The sequence below is a fragment of the Nannospalax galili genome, unplaced genomic scaffold (assembly GCF_000622305.1).
Source record: "Nannospalax galili isolate Female #2095 unplaced genomic scaffold, S.galili_v1.0 scaffold548, whole genome shotgun sequence".
Classification (NCBI taxonomy): domain Eukaryota; kingdom Metazoa; phylum Chordata; class Mammalia; order Rodentia; family Spalacidae; genus Nannospalax; species Nannospalax galili.
Window position 1 is genome coordinate 1,018,008 of NW_008358999.1, and position 21,962 is coordinate 1,039,969.

At 43.5% G+C, this 21,962-nt stretch overlaps 1 protein-coding gene across 3 annotated transcripts in view; it reads right to left on the reverse strand.

The window, feature by feature from the left end:
* Nucleotides 1–2,497: 2,497 nt before the first annotated feature.
* LOC103725332 (protein DDI1 homolog 2) overlaps nucleotides 2,498–21,962 on the reverse strand; it is a 50,594-nt gene continuing 31,129 nt past the window's right edge. Inside the window, exons 6-9 of one of the 3 annotated variants that reach the window (XM_008822664.3) lie at nucleotides 21,025–21,153; nucleotides 17,989–18,092; nucleotides 14,140–14,329; nucleotides 2,498–8,087 (exon numbers count right to left, since the gene is read on the reverse strand). In XM_008822664.3, coding sequence (XP_008820886.1) covers nucleotides 6,235–8,087; nucleotides 14,140–14,329; nucleotides 17,989–18,092; nucleotides 21,025–21,153 — 2,276 coding nt within the window. In that variant the 3' untranslated portion in view covers nucleotides 2,498–6,234. Of the gene's footprint in view, nucleotides 8,088–11,213; nucleotides 11,275–14,139; nucleotides 14,330–17,988; nucleotides 18,093–21,024; nucleotides 21,154–21,962 lie in introns of those variants that run through there. The other 2 variants (XM_029558413.1, XM_017795483.2) reach the window with 2 other exon arrangements.

Here is a 21,962-nt window from a genome sequence, read left to right on the forward strand (position 1 = left end):
TGAGATTGGTTCCCTTAAGTTCTAAAAGTTTTCCTAACTTTCCAAGCATTTGGGAGTGACCAAGCCACTGACAAGCCTATTTTGCCAGTTCTTGTAAGATGCAATCACAAAAAGCTTAAAAAGTCAGAAAAACCCCAGCAACACACAGCAACTGCAAGACTAAACAAGACGGATTCCTATTTACGATCTGCCAAATATGGCTATGAAAGTGGTAAACAAATCTTTTCGTTTTCCTAACTTTCCAAGCATTTGGGAGTGACCAAGCCACTGACAAGCCTATTTTGCCAGTTCTTGTAAGATGCAATCACAAAAAGCTTAAAAAGTCAGAAAAACCCCAGCAACACACAGCAACTGCAAGACTAAACAAGACGGATTCCTATTTACGATCTGCCAAATATGGCTATGAAAGTGGTAAACAAATCTTTTCTTGGGACCAGAGGCCATGAAGATGGATTTGGAATACAAACGCACACATAATTTTTCATGATCACTACGTGATGAAAAGAACCAGTTCAATCTGATGAATCACTCTGATGTGTCACCAGGATGAGCAGAGTCAGGAGAATGAAGCTAGGCATTCAGGTGGCAAGGTGTGAATCCAGAAATCTGTGGGGCCATAAGAACCTGCAAACATACGGCCCTGACTGGATCTGGCAGGAGCACAGGTCTACCCTTCTGCAGGTCACAGATGCCTTCATTCAAGGTTGCAGACATTTCTCCCTTAAGAACTTACCCAAGGAAAAAAGCCCCAGCCTCACCCTTCCCCAAACCTTATAAACACTTCTGGTGCTTAGACAGTTCTCTACAAAGTAACCTAACCTTGTAGTCCATGCCATTACCTGATCTTCTGTAGTTTAACTTTTAGATAAAAGAAAATCACTCACTCCTATGATCTTGAACCATTTTCTTGGCAGCTCAGCAGTTTCTGAGCCCATCTCTCCCCAAGGTCTAATTACTAACCACTTAAATGTAACTGATAAACTTTTGAAAACTGTAACTCTCAGCAATCACTAATAACTGATTCTGTGTGCTTCAGGAAAGCTTATACTGAGTATTGTTAAGTGGCGGGTTGAAGCCACTTTGAAGATGTCCTGTAGAGATGGCAGTCTTTCAAGTCCATCTCCAGGTCCATTGCTTGCTACTTTTTCTGTCCTATTTGCACATGCTGCAGTCAGCAGCTTTAAACCTGCACAACCTACCTGATGAGCCTCTGCTACTATGCTCATCGGTCCAGCCAGTCACATCCCAGAGCAACTGTGCTCAGGGGTATGGGAGGACGCTGCTGCACAGATCCTGAAGGAAGGCTATTGCTTCCGTGTATTTGGGCGTCTTTTGTTTTACCTGGACTTGTTTGCTTTCTTCTTTTAGTGCTGGGGGTCAAACCCAGGGCCTTGTCCATGCTAGGCACTTTACCACTGAGCTACACCTCCAACCTTCTGCCCCCCCCCCCCTTTGAGATAGTCCTTATGTATCCCGGGCTGGCCTCAAACTATGTAGCCAAGAATGACCATGAACCTCTGACTTTCCTGTCTCTACCTCTCCAATGCTGAATTACATGTATGTACTACGTCTGGATTACACAGTGCTGGGGACTGGAAGAGGGGGTATTCATGCATGTTAGTCAAGTACTCTACCACTTAACTACATTCTCCCTCATCCTAATTCTGTTTCAAAAAACTAAAAATAGTATAATTTGGGATTTACCAAATTTGATTCCATTGTGGGTTTGATTATTCCCAAGTAGCTCTAAACTGTACCCAAGTAATGTAAACTTAAAAATAAAAGAATATGAGCCATTCATTATAGAATATCCCTATAACCCCAGATACTTGAGGACTGCTGGGTTCAAGGCCAACCTGGGCTACATGAGACCCCATCTCAAAACCAAAAACATGTCAAGAGGTAAAAACATCTTAGCTAAATTCATTTCCTGTCACTCTCCTAAACCAAAAGCATCCTAAGGCAGGGACCCATTCTGTCTTAGTCACTGCTGAGCCCATGAAGTTCATGAGTTCTTAATGTTTGATGAACAAATCCACTGATTCTTGTTCATACTGCACAGTCTTGAAGGGAGTGGCTGGCTTCCTATAAAAAAATATAAGATCTGATCTCTATCACAACACTAAAAATACAACAGAAAATGTAAGAAACATCTGGAAACCATCCTGGTATACAGGATACAGAAACTCCTATTGGGTGAAACCTAGTGTTTAGTGCAAGACAGCAGTAAGCCTGAGGATGGTGTCCTGTGGCTGTGTCCAGGAGCACTGCCCTCCAGCCTCTCCCTGACACTCACAAAATATGATGCTTGATATTAAAAACCATAAACTAAGGCACAAAAGAGAAGCAAGTACATCAAAGTCTCACCCCAAAGTTCTTTATTCAATGAACTTCTAGAAGAATATGGTGGCTCTATCACTATCTGTAACATATGCCAGGAGCTCAATTTCTAGTCCTCAAGGATGGGGCTTTGAGTTGACTTTTTGTTGTAAGGAGGAATTGGTATTCTCAGGAAAAATCAAAACACTTATGCAACTCTTGAGATGAACCTTCATCTTCGAGGAGGGTAAAGGCATGGTAACCTTTTCTTTCTGGTCAGCCATAGACTACACTAAGTCACCAAGTTTATGTCTTATTTTTTTCGTGCTAGAGAATGTAAGATCAAGGGAGTCTGTATGTGTGTGTGCGTGCATGCACACGCACGTGTGGCATCAAACCCAGGGCCTCACATGCTAAGCATGTGCTCTGCCACTGAGTCACACCCCAGAGCTTATGTATGATGCACTGTCACTGAGGCATTCAAACACCACACTCACCCTCACCACAGACGGCAAACAGGTACAGAAAGGCAATTGGAATGCACTGAGAAAATTGGGCACAATGGCAAGCGCCTGTAATCCCAGTACTCTGGAGGCTGAGGCAGGAGAATTGCTGTAAGTTTTAGGACAGCCTGGGCTATAGTGAGATCCTGTCTCAAAATCAAAACCAAACAAAACAAAGCACACTGTGACTCTCCTGGACAGCTATTTGCAAGGCAGTTTATTATATACATGGTGGGAATAAAAGCCACCAGACGTGGAGAACGTCTGTAGATATAAAAGTTGCTTGTTTTTAACCTATGTAAAGACATTTGTCAGTCACCATATATTATGTGAGAGCTTACACATTTATTTATACACGAGCTGAAAAGTCTAAACAAATTTTTATGGCTTCCGCTAGAGATAGAAAGCTTTAGAGAGGGAACAACAGGCATATTCCACACGAGCTGGTTATAAAATCAGTGATGCCAGGTCTCCTATCCCACGCCTACGTACCCCCTTCACCCTCTTCTAAGAAATGCTTTGGGAAAACACCCCGAGCTGTGTCTCCCTTTAGTATATCCAGAGACATTCTGAGAGTGCAGGCTGCAAGGCAGAAGTGTTCACACACATCTGTCCACCATCTACTCAGCTTCCTTTACCAAGCAACTCGTCTTCATCCATTAACATTTAAAGCCCAAACTTTGGGATGAAGGCTTGTGGCTGTCTGGAGGCCCAAACTGACAAAACTGGAAAACCATCCTTAAGAAATCAAAGGGCAAAACCCCTAGCTGAGGGTGAGCCATCTGCCCACTGAGCATCTTTCTATGCAGGAAACAACTTTGGGAAATGGCACAAGTTTTACAGGAAAATCCTCTTTGGTGCATAAACAGAGTCTACCACTGGAGAGAAGTGCTGACCACAGAACTGCCCGTTATGGTTTGGTAAAGGAACTGTCCAGTAAAGCTGCCCCATGCTGGTTACGGCTGTGATTTGTTCTGTTGACACCAGAGGGGTTCACAATGATGTGATCTTACTCCTGGTACGTTAGCTATAATTTATGCTCTTTATGGAGTTTTTAAAGTGTCAACCACTAAATGAAAACTGACAGGGTCCACTAGTGTGAGGTTTTTAATGTCCTCTTGTGTTCTAGAACCGCTCAATTTAAGCCAATCAATTCCTAACAAATTCCTAACTTTTTATACAAATGCTGGGCAGAAGATGTAAGAAATCAAAAACAACTATGTTGAAAAGAAAGTAACGGTCAAAAGGGACAAGACATTTGGCAAGTGAGTTTAAGTCAGAGTATTCCTAGCAAGAACATCCATACAGCTACAGGCCGACTCGGTTTTTCAAAAATAAATATAGACACACATGAAAAGCTACTGTAATGAAATTATTTTCCAGATTGGTATGATATACTCCACCTGGGCCTGTCTCCCCAACATCCACTGTAAAAATTCAGTGTCAGGCCACTGGGCTGTGTCTTTGTCCATATAGAAGTTGGGAGGCTCACTTCTGCACAGGTGGCCTTCTGGGAGGCATATACTGTCATTAGTCCTTTCCTCTACCCACCTCACCCTGTGAACCCAAAGATCTGTAACCTTAAAGCATATCCCCAAGGCACCACCCATAAAGCCAAAACCAGGCCTCACTGCATTTCTACTTGATTTCCCCTCAACCACAGCACCAACTACTTAATTACGATCACAGTTCTACATTGGCTGACACAAATTCTAAAAGCAGTATCCTAGTGCATTGTACATCTTTGGTGTAGGGCAGGCAAAAGGGTCAACAAACGGTGGCTGTCTGAAAGAAAGCACATTCTAAAAACAGCCTGGCTAAGCTGTGGTTCTGAGCACCCTCTGGAAAGCAGTGAACAGCTCCTTCCACCAACCATTTCCTTGTTTCAGGAAGGATCAAGATGCCGCGTGACTTGTCATCCACCACATCACTGAAGTGAGTCTCGGCACACGCTGAAACACGGCAGAGGAGAGTCTGGTAAGGACAACTGAAGTGCCCCTAAAGCTTCAGAAACTCCTGAGACATGAGCCTGTCTGACTGAACAATAACTTTAGATGCAAAGAACAAGCTTTCAGAGAGATTTTTTAGACAGAACCAGTGCATGCTAAGCTCAGAAGTCGCTCTTCCGAGGTTCCCATTTCAACACATTGCAAATTATCACTTGGAATCAGGAATTATTCTCAAAATCCTTTTCAGGAAAATCAGATTCCAGATTCCTGCCAGGAGCCTAACAGTTTATTTTCCAGGAAGTGATTATTGCACAGTGGGGCTCACAGGACAACGACTTTCAAGGCTGAGTCCTCATAACAAAAGGCCACCTAAGTACGTCACATATGCCTCTCTCACTTGACATGGTAAACACAAGTATGACTCTTGCTTAAAAAAAGAAATGCCTACAGAAGAAACTCCTGAGGAAAGAAAGAGATGGCAAACCGTAACAAGGCCACTTGAGTCAGAAACTTCGGTCACTATTTTCACTGCCATGAAGGACACTCACAGACTGACCAGTCCAAGCACCAAGATGAACCAGTGACAAGGGTCATGACACACCACAATTTGACTCAGCTCGACAGAGCCTCTGGAGAACTTCCCAGGTGGGTTTAGAAAAAGAGATACACTGCTGTCAGGAGTCGACCCATGACTGACCACGCCATGAAAGGTTGAGGTGTTCTCGGGGAGATACTAGCAAACCCACTCTTTACCGTATTCCAGTGTTTTATCTAAGCCATGTTCCCACTCACAGTCCTTGACACTTGTAAATGGAATTAAGACTGGGGTCTTTTCTTCCCTTTTTAATTCTGGGTAGCACCATGTCTCACTCAATGTAAATCCCCACAATACCCCACCTGATGTCATGAAGTATATGGCCATCGGTCCACGCTGCAGCCTACAATGCGCAAGACAACCCCATTTTTAAGACTTCCCACTCACCCTATAAAATGTCAAACCCTGAGCACACAAATGAAAACATACAACTCTAGAGTTATTGATTATTCTTTAGCTTCCTGTTAGCCTACAGCAGACACAGCCCAGTGGCAGCTGGTCTTTTCTAGCTGCACAGGTGGGGTTCCTCATGGCTTCTGCTTTTCAAAGCACTCATTCTAAACTGGTATGCTATACACAAACCATCCACTTTATTCCAGAATACATCATCTTAATGCAAATAAAAACCTTTTGTATGCACATACTGCCAATACATTTTTTTTTAAAGGCCCAATTTTAACAAGTAGGATAGACAAATTCATCAGACAAGAGATCATAAATTACTTTGGCCGAAAAAAAAAATCTTAAAAAAAAATCTGGCTCAACATTCTGCCTGCCGGCTTCTACATACACTGTGTATGCGGTGTGTCCGTGTGGACCGAGAGCTCTTTAAAGGGAATGGAGCATGGTCTATCCCAATCCCCCACAATTACGTAGGAACTACAATGTTCTTTGCTAGTAAAACAAGAAGTGCAAGGTCTGCATTCCCACCAACGCGATGCAGAGCCCCGAGAGCTTCCTGCAAAGTGAAGCCAGAGCGGACAATCCGCTCAATATCTGTGGCAGGAAAAATTAATGGTGGAAGAATGGAGGGGTTTGAGGGTGGCCGTGTGGCAGGTGGCTCCAATTCAAGAGATGGCTTTGCAGCTTCAGGACAGACTTCTCGGGTTCCAGGCCTGTCTGGAACTGGATTCTGTTTGCCCCAACCCAACTCTTTAACCAGTACGGAACTGGATGGCAAAGACTCAGTTTGCTCAGACGTCTGACTGTGTGCATCTTCCCCACCCTCTACAAGTCTGGGTGAAATTTCTACACCTGAGGTGTACTGTAACTGATTAGATGATTTAGTTGAGGTTATGGAGACAGAACAGCTCTTGCTGACTGAATCCCTCGATCTGAGGACCCCTCCTTTGTCAGGTGACAAACCTGTACCTGGCCCTATGCTAGCACATTCTCTATCTTCTATACCGGCACACGATACAGTGCCTGCCGTTTCTGTCTTCACTGATTCAGATGTGGCCTGGTGATAGGAGACTTGTGGAGAGTGGTCACTGTGGGTCTGTTCACTTTGGGTCCACCTTCCTGAAAGGTCTAGAATACCTCCGTGGTTCTCGGTAGCTGTTTCTGATTGACAGGTAATGACCTCAGATGTATTTTCTGAAGCCGGCTTACAACGAATGACCAAAAGTTCATGAAGTTCTTTCAAGGCTGCTGTTACAGATGAACGAGATTCTTCTGTTGACTCCAAAGAGGGCTGAGCACTGCCACAGACACTTACAGAGGGAGGGGAGCTGCCATCTTCTTTATTTGTTCCAGACATTTCAACATTATTTTCTGGGGGCTGCAAATCCTGAGTAGAGATACAATTATTCAAATGTTCAAATGAGGGATCACATTTTGATGTTTCTACTTCCATCAAGGGATTATCTGAAGTGACAGCTGATGTACTGGTGATCTGGACAGTGGCCTGACTGCCTGCTGAATTATGCACAGTAACCAGGGGCTGTCCAACTGTGTCAATTTCCATCAGTGTTTCTGAGCTTGAACAGCTAAAGCATCCTGAAGGGAGAGAGTTTTTCTCTGGATGTGGAAGACAAGTGTTCATCTGCAGCTCAACTCCTTTCACAGTAGCTTCCAAACTGATAATTTCTTCTTGGTCCGTTTGACTTTCTGCATGAAGTTCAACATCCCCCATGTCACACAGAGAGTCTTGGTCACGTGGTACACTCTGCTGTCCAGCCTCAGGCTGTTCGGTCCCTGTTTCCTGGTGCTGCTCGAGGCCATTCACTTGACTTGGGCTCTGATTTCCTGGATGCCAGTTTCCACCCACAAGCATCTGTGGTTCATGCATCCTAGTAGTTGTGACAGACACACTAGTTTCCTGTCTCATGTGGAGATAAAACTTGAGGCCCTGGGTACTTCTTTGAGTAGATTTCTCCAGATTATCTGCAGCAAATGCTTCGGATGAATTATGCAAAGGCATGGCTGGACTCCCGTCTGCTGAGGAAGCGAGTACAGGCAGATCCTGAAGAGGAAGACACTCTTCTTTCTCAGAGCTCATGTGGAATTCAGCTGAAGCCTTCATGGCCTCCGCAGCTATAGGTTCAATGCTATCTGGGTCACTGGGCTTGATGGGGCAGACTGAAGCAGAGACAGAGTGAGCGAGACTCGTAGGACTGCCAGTCTCAGAACTGTGCCCTGAAGAATGCGCTGGATGGTTAGATCCATCTGAAGTCGGTGGTGATGACCTTCCCAGTGAGGTAGATTCTTTACTGCTTTTCTCTGCAACAGGAGGGAAGAAAAGACCAGTTAGCGGACCACCAAGCTGTCAGAGAGCAAGACTCACGGACGGACTCAAAGCAGGCCTTTAGGGTTAGGGTTCTCTTATAGGTTTTAAAAAAAGAATTAATCCAAGAATCTCTCTCATTGTGGTACACAAAGCATGGAATCTGAAGCGGACATGTTCTTAATGAACACTCTTAGTATAATTTAATGGTTAAGCACTGGCAATAAGCACTTCCATAATGGCTTGAAGACGTGTATCTCCTGTGCTATCTATCTATCTATCTATTTATTTATTTATTTATTTCCATAGAGTTTCACTACATGGCCTAAGCTGGCCTTAACCTTGAGATACTCCTCTCACAGCTTCCAGAATGCTGGGATTAGAGGAGGGCATCACCATCCTGAGCAGGTACGCATCTTTATTCCCGGTGATGTTGTGAGATTTGCATGGGATGATTCTCATGCCAAGGCATATTTTTTTTTCACTCTGTTTCAAAAGGTTCTCACTCTGTAGCCCAGGTGGGCAACTCACTACTATGTGAAGCTCAGGTTAGCCCTGAACTAGCAGCGATCCTTGTGCTTCTGCCTCTTAGTGCTAGGATTGAAGGCATAAGCCACCAGCACAGGCTCCAATGCACATTTTCATGTTTCAAATGAAGCACAGGTTAAAGGGGCAGTCCAAAACCAAGTGTTCTTGGGACTGGACAGGAGTAGCTATGAGAATGTCTGGAGACCTCCAGGAGGCAAAGAAGTACTGTATTTTGTTTGTACCTGATCTTCCCCTAATTCATGATAAAACTGAGCACTCAACTCAAAAAACAAAAATAAAAATAAAGCCAAAGACGAAACAGTAAATCTTATTCATCGACTGAATACTGCAACTATTTATTTATGACAAGGTTTCATGTATCCCAGGCTGGCCTCTAACTCAATACAAACGATGACCTTAAACTTCTGATCTTCCTGTTTCAGTCTCCAAACGCTAGAATTTTGGGTGTGTACCACCATTCCCAGTTTATGCAGTGCTGGGGACTAAGCCTTTATGCATGCTAAGGAAGCACTCTACTAATCCAGCTATATCGCCAGTCTTTTTTGGTTTGTTTAAGGGTCTTGCTATGTAGTCTTGGCTGGTCTGAAAGTTGTGACAATAATCCTGCCTAAGCCTCAAGGACTACAGCATGTGCCACCATGGCCAGCTTCCAAATACCGCAGCCTCAGTACAGCACTACAAAACTAAGAACATTTAAGTGCTTTAATTAAGACAAGGAGGAAAGGTGGAGGGATAGCACAACAGTTCTTCAATAGGCAGCAATTACTTAGATTCAACAAGATGGCAGGGTTAAACACCAGCTCAGTGAAGATGCTGTAATGATGCCATTAAACAGCCCCAACTCTTCTGGCATTGTTGGAAAAATAGTCTCTGAACACTCATAATACCTTTAATTAAAAGCAAAGGGGTGCTATTGAGGCTGGAAACAATGCACTACGGGGTTAAATTAAACTCGGAGACTCTGTGCTGAACGTGAGTACCCAGCATGGGAGCCACTCAACACTCATTCTGAGTCAAATGTCATGCAATCATTCTAATCAATACTGGTCAGCAACATGAGAAGACAAACTGTCATACCAGGAAGTTACTCATCTTTTTTTTTTTTGGTGTGTGTGTGTGTGGGGGTGTTGAGATAGGGCCTCGAACTCCTACTTCTGCTGCCACCATCTTCTAAGTACTGGTATCACAGGCCTGATCACAGCTCAGTCACTGACTTAAGAAACAATCTTTCCTTACAAAGCAAACAGCTTTGTAGTGGCTGGAACTATACCCACTAAATCTAGACCATTACTAGTTTTATCAATCTAATCAATACAGCTGACTCTGGAAGCTGTTCAATTTTGGACTAATACTAACAGGAAAAAAAAAATGATGTTAATAAAATATCCACACCAGCACCATGGGAAGTATGGTAAAGGACTCTTGATGTGTCAGGAATGAGCTGCAGGTGAGCTGGGGATGTAGTTCAGTGGTCTCTGTGCACACTATCAAGAGTAGCACATAGTCCTTCTGAGGCTGAACAGTACTACAGGGCGATTAGAGAGGTTAATGGACATTAACATGCCTACTATGCCCAAAGTGAGAGTGAGGAGAGAGACACAGAGACAGAAATACTATGAATCTATTTACAACCAGCTTCCAAACCTTTATATCAAATCCTCCGTTGACTTAAAAACAATTTTCCTTCCTCTTCATACAAAAGCAGCTAATATACTCAGGCTGATCTGAATACAGACTTAAATTTATTTACATCCTAGGGAAGGCACAGAATGCCTTGCTATAGGCATCTGTCAGGCTAAGGGCAGAAGAAAAGGCAAAGTCTCAGTTCTTATTGAGTGGAAAAAAATGTAAGTTCTAATGTAGTCCAGGCTGGTCTCAAATCCTGGACCTTCTTGCCTCAGTCTCCCAAGTGGGCAAGACAACAGGAGTGCATCACTATGCCAGCTTGCCGTTGCTGACCCTGTGCTTGGACGAGTTATCTGGCTCAAGTTTCCATTTCTTCCTGAACAAGATGAAAATTTCTGCCCTCCTATAAACCCCAAGAAGTCATGAACAATGGAGTGGGGTGGGGGTGGGGGGGTACGCTTTCAGCTTTTTACAGGTAAAGGACTTAAGATATTCCTAAAGGCACAGTTTTCTCCAACAACAAAATGCTGTGATGCTAATATTCTTTTAAATTTACTTTTAAAGACAGGGTCTCACTATGTACTTCTGGATGGCCTCCAACTCAGAGATCTGCCTGCTTCTGTCACCCCAGTGCTGGGATTAAAGGTGTGTGCAATCATGCTGGGCCATGCCAATATTCTTGATCTGACCTTCCCAGCTGTCAGAGGCGGTAGGTATAATGAACACTTTTTTCTGAGACTTCCTCCTTGGACTGTTTTAAACAGGACTTTATACTTGCATATGGCTATATACCAACATATACATAAATGTATGCAAAGGCTAGTTGCAAGCAGATAGAAGAGGAAGGGATGGAGAATGGAAAAGCAAACTCCCGAAATGGTTCCAGATAAACTTTCAGAGCACAGATGACCACTGGATGGAAGGCTTAATGTTCGGTCTATAAATACCTGGTCTGGGGGCCACTCCAGCTGCAGCACACACACTACATGCATCATGGCCTCTGACGCTCTGTTTGGATTAGGAAACAGACAAGCAAACGTGGGTTAACAACGCAAACCACACAGCATGCAGGGCTGCAGTCTTTGCTCCACTGCCGTCCTTAAAATCAGGAGTCAGGAGAATCAAAGTCGGGGAGTTTCCATGGTATGGGCATCCCAAAACTTTACTTGTTGCTTCAGTTCTCTCAAAATACAATGTGGTGTCAGCTTCAACACATTTTTTTTTTCCTTTCGTTTTTTGAGATAGGGTCTCACTGTGTAGCCCTGGCTCCCCTGGTACTCACTGTGTAGACCAGGCTGGCCTCGAACTCACAGAGATCTGCCTGTGCTACCACACCCAGCAACTTCAACAGATTTTTAATTTCACAGTTCTGCACAGATTTTATGGGCAAATATAAGACAGGTTAAAAAAAAAAATTAAACCCATCAACATCATGAGAAGACTTAAGAAGTTTAGTGAACACATGTAGCAATGACTTCCGAAAATTCTCAATGGAGATTCTTGTTTTTCTTTTTTTCATCTTTTTGAGATAGGGTCTCCCTGTAGCCCCAGCTATCCTGGAACTCACTATGTACACCAGGCTGGCCTTGAACTCACAGAGATCCGCCTGCCTCTGCCTCCCAAGTGCTGGGACTAAAGTAAAGGCGTGCGCTACCATGCCCGGCCTTTCTTTCTTTCTTTCTTTCTTTTTTTTTTTTTTTCGAGATAGGGTCTTGCTATGCATCCCAGGCTGGCCTGGAGCTCGAAATCTGAGTGCTGGGATTAGAGGTATGTCCCATCACATCTGGCTCAAGAATCATTTTTAGAAGAAAGCAAACCAAGTCTGACTAAGTTCCTCCCTGACTTAGATTCTTATGTTCAATTTACAGAAAACAAATTAGATGAGTGCCTATTCTTATTTTAGTTAATATAAAAGGCAAACATACTTTGACATATTAACCAAAGAACTAGCTTTCTGAAAATACTTTCACAGAATTTTGATTTCAAAGATTCTGAGCAGTCAGTTCTCCAAACAAATAAGATCTGTTGTAGAATTATTACATTATTTAAATGAAAAATTAGTACAAGTTATACTAGTAAACAAAGGTTTCATGGATAAAAGGTGGATCCTTTAAAATACTTTATTATTTTTATTCAATGTGTATGAGTGTGAGGCTGAACAAGGCTGATATGGACAGCTGCATCACTATGCCTGCCCATTCCAGCAGCCCAAGGCTACACACCAAAGGTTCTCCAGGAGAACGTGGCAAAAACCCCTGAAGCTCATTTTTATGGTTTGTTATCTTTAGTCCTTACGAACAAGCTGTTCCATAAACCTATAGTTCTAATACACTTTACTGTACTAAAGAAAGCAATGTGTGAGATTATACAGATGAAGAATCCCGGCCTAAGACTCAAAATAACTTGCTTAAAACAAAAAGTTAATTTTTTTCATCTTGTAGAGAATGCATCCCAGAGATACTGTTCTATAACAGATGGGAGATTTCAGCAAAACTGCCTTGCTTCCATTTACTCAGGAAACTCATTGTCTTTCAATTGAGAAGGTGGAAGAGAATCTGATTTCCACAGAGCTCTATGGCCTGATGACACTGGGATCACAGTAATAACATAAAGCACCATGTTGATGATGCTCGATTATGCTCAACATTGGTTCTTCTCGCACTGACAGCACTTTCCACAAATTTAAAAAAATTTTATTATTTTATGTGTACGAGTGTATTGCCTGCATGTATGTGAGTGCACCCGTGTCGTTCAATGCCACGGAGGTCAGAAGAGGGTTTTGGATTCCCCTGAAACTGGAGTTAAGGACGGTTCGTAGCTGCCATGTGGGTGCTGGGAATCAAACTCGAGCAGTTTAGACTGGTTTGGTTAGAGTGACAATGTCTTTCTTCAAAATCAATGAATGGGTTAGGAAAACAAGTCAGTTTCAGAGAAATACTGTGAAATCAAACTTCCCTGCTTCCTGCAGAACCTCCTTTAAGAAGTATCTAAGCAAAAAACTACCCAGTCTTAGATACAGCAATCAATTCTTATTTTTTGGACAGGGTCATACTATGTAACCCTGGCTGGTCTGGAACTCATGATGTAGACCAGGCTGGCCTTGAACTCACAAAATCCGCCTACCTCTGCCTCTCAAGTGCTGGGATTAAAGGCATGCGCCACCACCCCTGGCCTGGTTTCTCTTATTTTTTGAGACCAGGCACACTACATAATCCGGATGAGCCTGAACTCGTGATCGTCCTGCTTCAGCCTGACTGTTGGAATTACAGGCATATATGCTACAACACCTGGATAACCGTTTCTTGATCTGCTTAAATGTAAGTCTTAAAAAAACCCTTTATTATTATGTGTAAATGGGTGTGTATGGCAGAGTGCATATGGAGGTTCAGAGGACAACTCTGTGGCGTTGGTTCTCCTTGTACCCTTACATGGGTTCCAGGAATCAAACTCAGGTCAGCAGGCTTGTATGGTAAGCAGCTTTACCTGCAGAGACATCTCACTGCACACCTCACGTTCACCCTTCTCTCCCCCTTTTCACGACAGGATCTCATGTATTCCAGGGTGGCCTTGAGTTCTGATTTTCCTATCTTCACCTTCCGAGTGCTGGGATTAAAGGTGTGCACCACCACTCCTAGTTTATTTGGTGTTGGGAGTCAAACCCAGGACTTTGTGCATGCTACACAAGCACTTCTACCAGCTGAGCTACATCTCTAGCCCCATGAGTTTCTCTTCACTGAATTAAGAAATGGAGAGAGTAGGCAAAAAGACAATGAACATACCTGCTACTGCGTGACGAAGCTGATTATAAACTAGAAAGGCATTTACTGCACTAATAGCGCAAGTATTTTTCAAGAGTGTGGCCAGTCCAAATACCTGCATCCTCTGCTGATTTTTGAATGGCTTCTGCTAATTCTTGGTCTGCAATCTCTTCTGGCCGAATGTCCTCTCGCCCAGTTCCATACGCCAACCGGGCACACTCTGGTAGTTCTCCCTCAGGAAGGAAGGTGGTCTGTGAGCCTGTGGTGCCAATCACCAGTACATTTTTCTTCAAGTCAATAGAACACTGAGAAGGAAGAAACCGAAGAACGACGACAGCAGATAAACATCACACAGATTATGGTTCTCAGTTTAATGCTCCATAAAGAAATTAACAGGAAGGTTTAAAAACAATAAAACCACAAACACCTTAATTTTTTTTCTTCTGCTTCTTGAAGCCAAGTCTCCCCTATGTCCCCAGATTGTCCAGGACTCACCATGCAGCCTAGATGGCCTTCAGCTCATCTTCCTCCTGAGCACAGGGATTACAGGTGTGCCATCACATCTAGCCTATATTTTCTTTCTTTCTTTTTTTTCTTTCATTTTCTGAGACAGGGCCTCCAGCTCACCATGTAGCTGAAGCTAGTCTTAAACTCTCAATCCTGCCTCCTCTTTTCAAAGGCTGGGATTACAGATGTGTGTTTCCACATTGGTTACAACTACTTTTATTTTAAATTTAGTTAATTTAAAAACCTTTATTTTATGTGTATGAATATCTCGCCTGAATGTACATAAGTGCACTTGTGTGTTCAGTGTCTGTGGAGGCCAGATGCCTTGGAACTGGAGTTACAGACAGCAGTTAACGCCATGTAGGGATGGAACCTGGGTTCCTAGCAAGAACAGTCAGTGCTCTTATCTGCTGAGTCATCTCTCTAAGCCCCTAGAACTTTCTTTTCTTTTTCTTTTTTTTTTAAACATTCAAGGCTTTAAAGCAGAATAATCTTTATAGGACAGTTTAGCAATAGCTACAAAGTATTTAGTTAGGTAATCTGTTAGTGTGAGTGCTGGTGTACTCATACTGACATACATGTAGCAGTCAAGGACAACCTCTGGGACTCTGTCTCATCGTCCACCTGGGTTCCTAGAGAACAGTCAGTGCTCTTATCTGCTGAGTCATCTCTCTAAGCCCCTAGAACTTTCTTTTCTTTTTCTTTTTCTTTTTTTTTTAAACATTCAAGGCTTTAAAGCAGAATAATCTTTATAGGACAGTTTAGCAATAGCTACAAAGTATTTAGTTAGGTAATCTGTTAGTGTGAGTGCTGGTGTACTCATACTGACATACATGTAGCAGTCAAGGACAACCTCTGGGACTCTGTCTCATCGTCCACCTGGCTGAGGCAGGGTCTCTCCTGCTGATTCTGCTGCTTTTCCACATACTCTACGCTAGCTGGCATGTGAGTTTTGAACAATTCTGTCTTCATCTATACTGAGGTAGTAGTGCTAGAACTACAGATTCATATCACCATACCCAGCACGGGTTCAGGGTATTGAATTTGGGTCATCAGCCTTATGTCCCTAGTGCTTTTATGCACTGAGCCATCTCCTCATTTGTCTTTTGAGATAGGGTCTATGGTCTGAACTGGCCTTGACTTTTGATCTTCCTGCCTTACCCTCCCCAGTGCTGGGACTGCAGGTGTGTGCCATCAGGGCCAGCTTCTCTGTATTTATGCTATCCTTTTCTCTGTCTTAGTATCTACTTAATATCGGAGGGTTGCTCACATGATTTATGTCTGTAAGGTTAGAAAAGGCTGATTTATGAAAAAAAAAAAAGCGCAAAACTCTGACAATAAAATTAGGTTTTATTTATACATGCACATATCATCCCATCTATTTAAACTGCTAAATCAAGAAAATGCATATTTTTCCGTGTGGTCTCTCTGTAGTCCCAGCTGGCCTCAATCCCACAGATATCTGCCTGCCTTCTGGAACTAAAGGCATGTGCTACCATGCACAGCTCAATTTATTTATTTCTATTTTATGTGTATGGGTGCTCTGCCTGGATGTATGAAAATGTATCTGTGTTGTACAATGCCCACAGAAGCCAGAGAGGGCACTGGATACCCTGAACTGGAGTTAAGGACAATTGTTAATCCCCTTGTGAATGCTAGGAACTAAAGTTGGGTCTTCTACAAGTGCAGCCAGTGCTCTTAACCACTGAACTATTTCTCTAGTTCCCTCCCCCCGCAACCCCTTTATTTGAGACAGGGTCTTCCTGAAGCCCCTGCTAGTCTGGAACTCATTATGTAGACCAGGTTGGCCTGGATCTCACAAAGATCCACCTGCCTCTGCTTCCCCACAGCTGGGATTAAAGGCACATTCTGCCACACCTGACATATTCATTTCTGGGTGACAGGGTCTCACTATGTAGAGGTTTCATACACTACATGAATGCATCCTTGGCCAGAATATTTAAAATTCAAAATTAAGACTGACACAAAAATACTGAGTACGCTGGGCATCGTGGTATACACCTTTAATCCCAGCTCTCCGGAGACAGAGGCAGGTGGATCTCTGTGAGTTCGAGGCCAGCCTGGTCTTCACAGTGAGTTCCAGGCCTTTTGGGGTTACAGAGACCCTGCCTCAAAAAGACAAAAAAAACAACTGACTACATATAAAAACCTACTATGAAGCCGGGCGTGGTGGCGCACACCTTTAGTCCCAATACTCGGGAGGCAGAGGCAGGCAGATCCCTGTGAGTTCCAGGCCAGCCTGGTCTACATAAGAGAGTTCCAAGCTAGCTGGGGCTACAGGGAGACCCTGTCTCAAAAAGAACGCCCCCCCACCCAAACAACCTACTATGGATCAGGGTTGTAACTTAGCTGTACAACACTTGCCTAGCAAACTCAAGGTTCTCGGTTTAATCCATATCATCATAACAATCACCAGAAAATCGTAGACACAAAACCTACTGTGAAATCCCCAGAAGGTACTAATGTTCTTCAGTGAAGGGAGTAGGTCTCTTTTTTGGAGACAGGGTCTCCCTGCAGCCCCAGCTGGCCTGGAACTATGTAGACCACACTGGCCTTGAACTCAGAGATCCGCCTTGCCTCCTAAGTGCTGGAATTACATTCCCCACATTTTCTTTAATATCAAAGTTCCTTCTAAGAATTGTCTAATCAGCGTCTAAGAAAAAAGATTTACTGAACCTTTCCAATAAACCATCCAAAACCTATGTGATTTCTTATCAGAACCTTAAAATTACACAATGGAATCAAACTGTTCATTATGATGTCAAAATAGACAAAGAACACATCCTTAGAGAGATTTTACAAGGACAGATTCTATTTCTGACGACCTATCATGTCAACCCTTGTATGACAAAAGAAGCAACCAAGGACATTTCCAGGTTTGAAAAATCATGCTTCTTGGTTTGCCAATATATATAACCAATTGAAATAATGACGGTGCACACCTGTAATCCCACCACCAGGCGACAGAGAGCACTACAAGCGTGAGAAAAGCTTGTATGAGTTCCACATAGCAAAAGCTTCATTCAGAGTCCACGGTGTACTGTGTTGCTTAGTTGGTAAAATGTTTTCCCAGCACTCGGGTGGCAGAGGCAGGCGAATCTCTGTGAGTTCAAGGCCAGCCTGGTCTACATAGCGAGTTCCTGGACAGCTGGGGTTATAGAGAGACACTGTCTCAAAAAAAAAAAAAAAAAAAAAAAAAAAAAAGAAACAAAAGAAAAAGAAAAAGCCTGTGTTACTACATGTGTGTAATGCAAGCACTAGAGGCAGAGATGGGAGGGTCTCTGGAGGTTGCTGACTAGCCAGTCTAGCCAAATCAGTGACTTCTGGGTTATTCACTGAGAGCCCATCTCAAAAACATAAGGTACAGAAGACTGGTAAGACAAGTGTTGGTAACCTCTGCCCTCCCCCACCACACACGAGAGAAACTGCTGATTACCTGATGTCGTTTAAGCATGTCCAGTCCCAGAAGCATGTCCATAGGCTGCTCTTCAAGTATAGAGAAGGAACACGCAAGGAAATCTCCTTCAATCTGAACCTGAGCTAAAGCACACAAGAAGAGATTACTTATTGATGTTGGTTTCACAAATCCCAGGCAAGCTGTGGAGATGACCCTATCTAACAGGTGGAGAGGTCAATGGAGACCTGAGCTCATACAGTGTGGACAGGATGGGCTATCACGCTTCAGTTTTGTTGTTTGTTTTTTTGAGACGGGGAGTTCCTGCAGCCCTGGAACTATGTAAACCCAGCTGGCCTTGAACTCACAGAGATTGAACTCTGCCTCCCAAGTGCTGGGATTAAAGGCATGCACCATGACATCTGGCTTTGAACTCCTGATTGTCCTGCCTCCACTGGCCAAGTGCTGAGATTACAGGAGTGTGGCACCAGCTAAAACATTCTGTCTCTCTCAAGTGTATGTGCAGGTGTACTTGTCAATGCACACACAAGGAGGTCAGAGGTGATGCTGAGTGTCTTCCTCTATTACTTTCCACTTTCTCTTTTGAGAGAGGGTCTCTCCTGGAGCTCACCATTTGTTAGGCTGGTTGTCTCAGCAGTCCCTGGGATCTGCCTGTCTCTTCCTGTAGTGCTGAGGTTATAGACATGTACCACCACACCTGGCTTTCACATGGGTGCTGGGGGATCCATGCTTGCATAGAATGTACTTTATCCACTGAACTATTTAATCCACCTGGATAATTTAGGCTATGCTGTAAGACGGGGTTCCATCTCCAGTTCCTCTCTCCACATGGACATTCAACTGTCCCAACAACATTTCCTCAAACTTCTCTGCTCTAAGACTTCCATTCTTGGATCTATCTCTATAGCTATCTTCTAGAATCCAGATCATCCTTTGGTGTTGGTATTTAGAAAGGGAGGTAATTTAGACCTGCGTGAGTATACAGCTTCTTGACACTGTCATCTACAAAATTCATTCTAAGAATTACACAAAGTTATAAAAAACAAACCCAAAACAAATCTCACACACACAAAAACCTCACATCTTAATTGTGTTTGTAACTATAGGTTGGTGTGTCTTGCTTATTCTGGCAATAAAAGACCTGTGAAGTTAATCTAGAATCATTATGGAAGCAAACCACTGGTTTTATTTGTAGGGTGTCCTCTCCCCACCACCACCACTATAAAAATAAACAAATAAAACCCCCCTCAAAACAAATAAACAAAAATAAAAAATAAAAATAAAGGTCACACACCCAAACAGCCAGCTGGTCTCCAGCAAAGCTGACAACAAAGGGTTAACAAGCAGAGCCTCAACATTGTGAAGGAAATACTTTCTGAGCAAACAGGCTAGTAGGATGGAGGAAAAGAGGTCATGTTCTAGGGCCAGCAAGATAGCTCAGCAGGTAAAAGCACTTGCCACAAGTCTATCAATGCATGGGGGCTGGAGAGATGGCTCAGAGGTTAAGAACACTGGCTGTTCTTGCAGAAGACCCAGGTTCAAACCCCAGCACCCACATGGCAGCTAACAACTGTCCATAACTCAAGTTCCAGGGGATCCGACAGCCTCTTCTGTCCTCCTTGGGCATTGCATGACACAGGTGCACTCACCTACATGCAGGCAATACACACATATACATAAAAATAATAAAATATTTAGAAAAAAAGTCTATCAATACAAATTCTGCTCCTGGAACTCATGTAAAGATAGAAGTGGGGGAGCAGCCCCCCGCCACCTGAAAAGTTAATTAATTAAAATCCTGTAATTTTCAAAAAGAAATTAGTAAAGAACCCCCATACTATGCACCAAGTATCACACCCTCTTCCCTTGAAAGTCAGGACATTTAGGATAGTTTTGTTTTTTTTCTTTGTTTTTGAGGTAGAGTCTCATGTAGCCCAGGATGGCCTGACTCCACAAAGTTGTCCTCTGACCCACACAGGTACGTACACACACACATACACACACACACTCCACAAAGTTATCCTCTTACTCACATAGGTATGAATATGCATGCACGCGTGTGTACATACACACACTCTCCACAAAGTTGTCCTCTGACCCACATAGGTACAAACTTGTACACACACGCATACACACACACACACACACAGAAAGACAGAGAGACAGAGAGAGAAGAGTGCACTAAGAAAAATAAGTCCTGCTCTAATACCACTCTCAGATATCCTTTCTAAGAAAGCTATCTATGGAGTAGGTCTAGAAAAGTAAGAATGTGGCTGGGCATGGTGGTACACGCCTTTAATCCCAGCACTCGGGAGGCAGAGGCTAGCTTGGTCTCCACAGTGAATCAAGGCCAGCTGGGGCTACAGGGAGACCCTGTCTCAAAAAGACCAAAAAAAAAAAAAAGAAAAGAAAAAGAAAAAGAAAAAGAAGAAGAAGAATTTAAAACAAAGCTATGGGGCTAAAGAGATGGCTCAATGGTTAAGACCACTGGTTAGTCTTCCAGAGAACCGATTCTCAGCACCCACGGGGTGCCTAACAACCATCTTTAACTCTAGTTCCAGGGGATCTGACACACTCTTCTGGCCTCCATGGGTCTTGCATGCATGCGTGCACTTACATACACACAGACAAAACATACACATAAAAATAAACATTATAGCTGGGCATGGTGGCACACACCTTTAATCCTGCACTGGGGACACAGAGGCAGGCAGATCAAGGCCAGCCTGGTCTACATAGTAAGTTCCAGGTTAGCTGGGGCTACAAGGAGACCCTCTCTCAAAAAGATCAAATAAAATAAACAAACATTAAAAAAAAAAAAGAAAAAAAGGCCAGGCTTGGTGGCACATGCCTTTAATCCCAGCACTCTGGGAGGCAGAGGCAGGCGGATCCTCCATGAGTTCCAGGCAGCTGGAGCTCTACAGGGAGACCCTGTCTCAAAATGACCAAAAAAACAAAAACACAAAAAGTGACAAAAAGTTTTAATCCGAAAGTCTGAAACTTAGCACCCTACAAATACCTACAAAAAGACAGTGGCCCCAAATGCCCTTTTCTCACCTAGATGTACCCTTCCAATAATCTTCTGTGTGCCTACTCCTTTGGCAATCCCAGCCCACCGACGGTCCACCAGTCTCATTATATTACACCTTTCTGCACAAGCCTGGCTCATAATAGTCATCTGGGCACCTGGAGGGAGAGAGAAAAAATGATGAAAACACAATCCACACTTGTGGCAAGACCAGAACCGCAGCATTGAGAAGCCAAAGGCAAGGCTCCTGTCTGAACACTCCTGACCTTTCTCCTGCTTCCACCTCCCACACTCTGGGATCAGACATGTGTGCTGCCACTCCCTGACTGCCTCAATTTCCATTTCCACACCAGAATTTGAAGTGTAGTGTGGAAACTTGACTTTCAGAGAAAGAGTATTTTGTCAAAGTAACATCTAGAGAGACTTTGCTAACCAGAAAGAAAGCAAACTGACCTGGAAGGGCCCTCCTAAAGTTCAAATGCTGACTACGTGTCCACAGGGAGCAACGTGAAATTCAAATGCTGACTACGTGTCCACAGGGAGCAACGTGAAATTCAAATGCTGACTACGTGTCCACAGGGAGCAACGTGAAATTCAAATGCTGACTACGTGTCCACAGGGAGCAACGTGAAATTCAAATGCTGACTACGTGTCCACAGGGAGCAACGTGAAATTCAAATGCTGACTACGTGTCCACAGGGAGCAACGTGAAATTCAAATGCTGACTACGTGTCCACAGGGAGCAACGTGAAATTCAAATGCTGACTACGTGTCCACAGGGAGCAACGTGAAATTCAAATGCTGACTACGTGTCCACAGGGAGCAACGTGAAATTCAAATGCTGACTACGTGTCCACAGGGAGCAACGTGAAATTCAAATGCTGACTACGTGTCCACAGGAAGCAACGTGAAATTCAAATGCTGACTATGTGTCCACAGGAAGCAACATGAAATTCAGTAGTGCTTC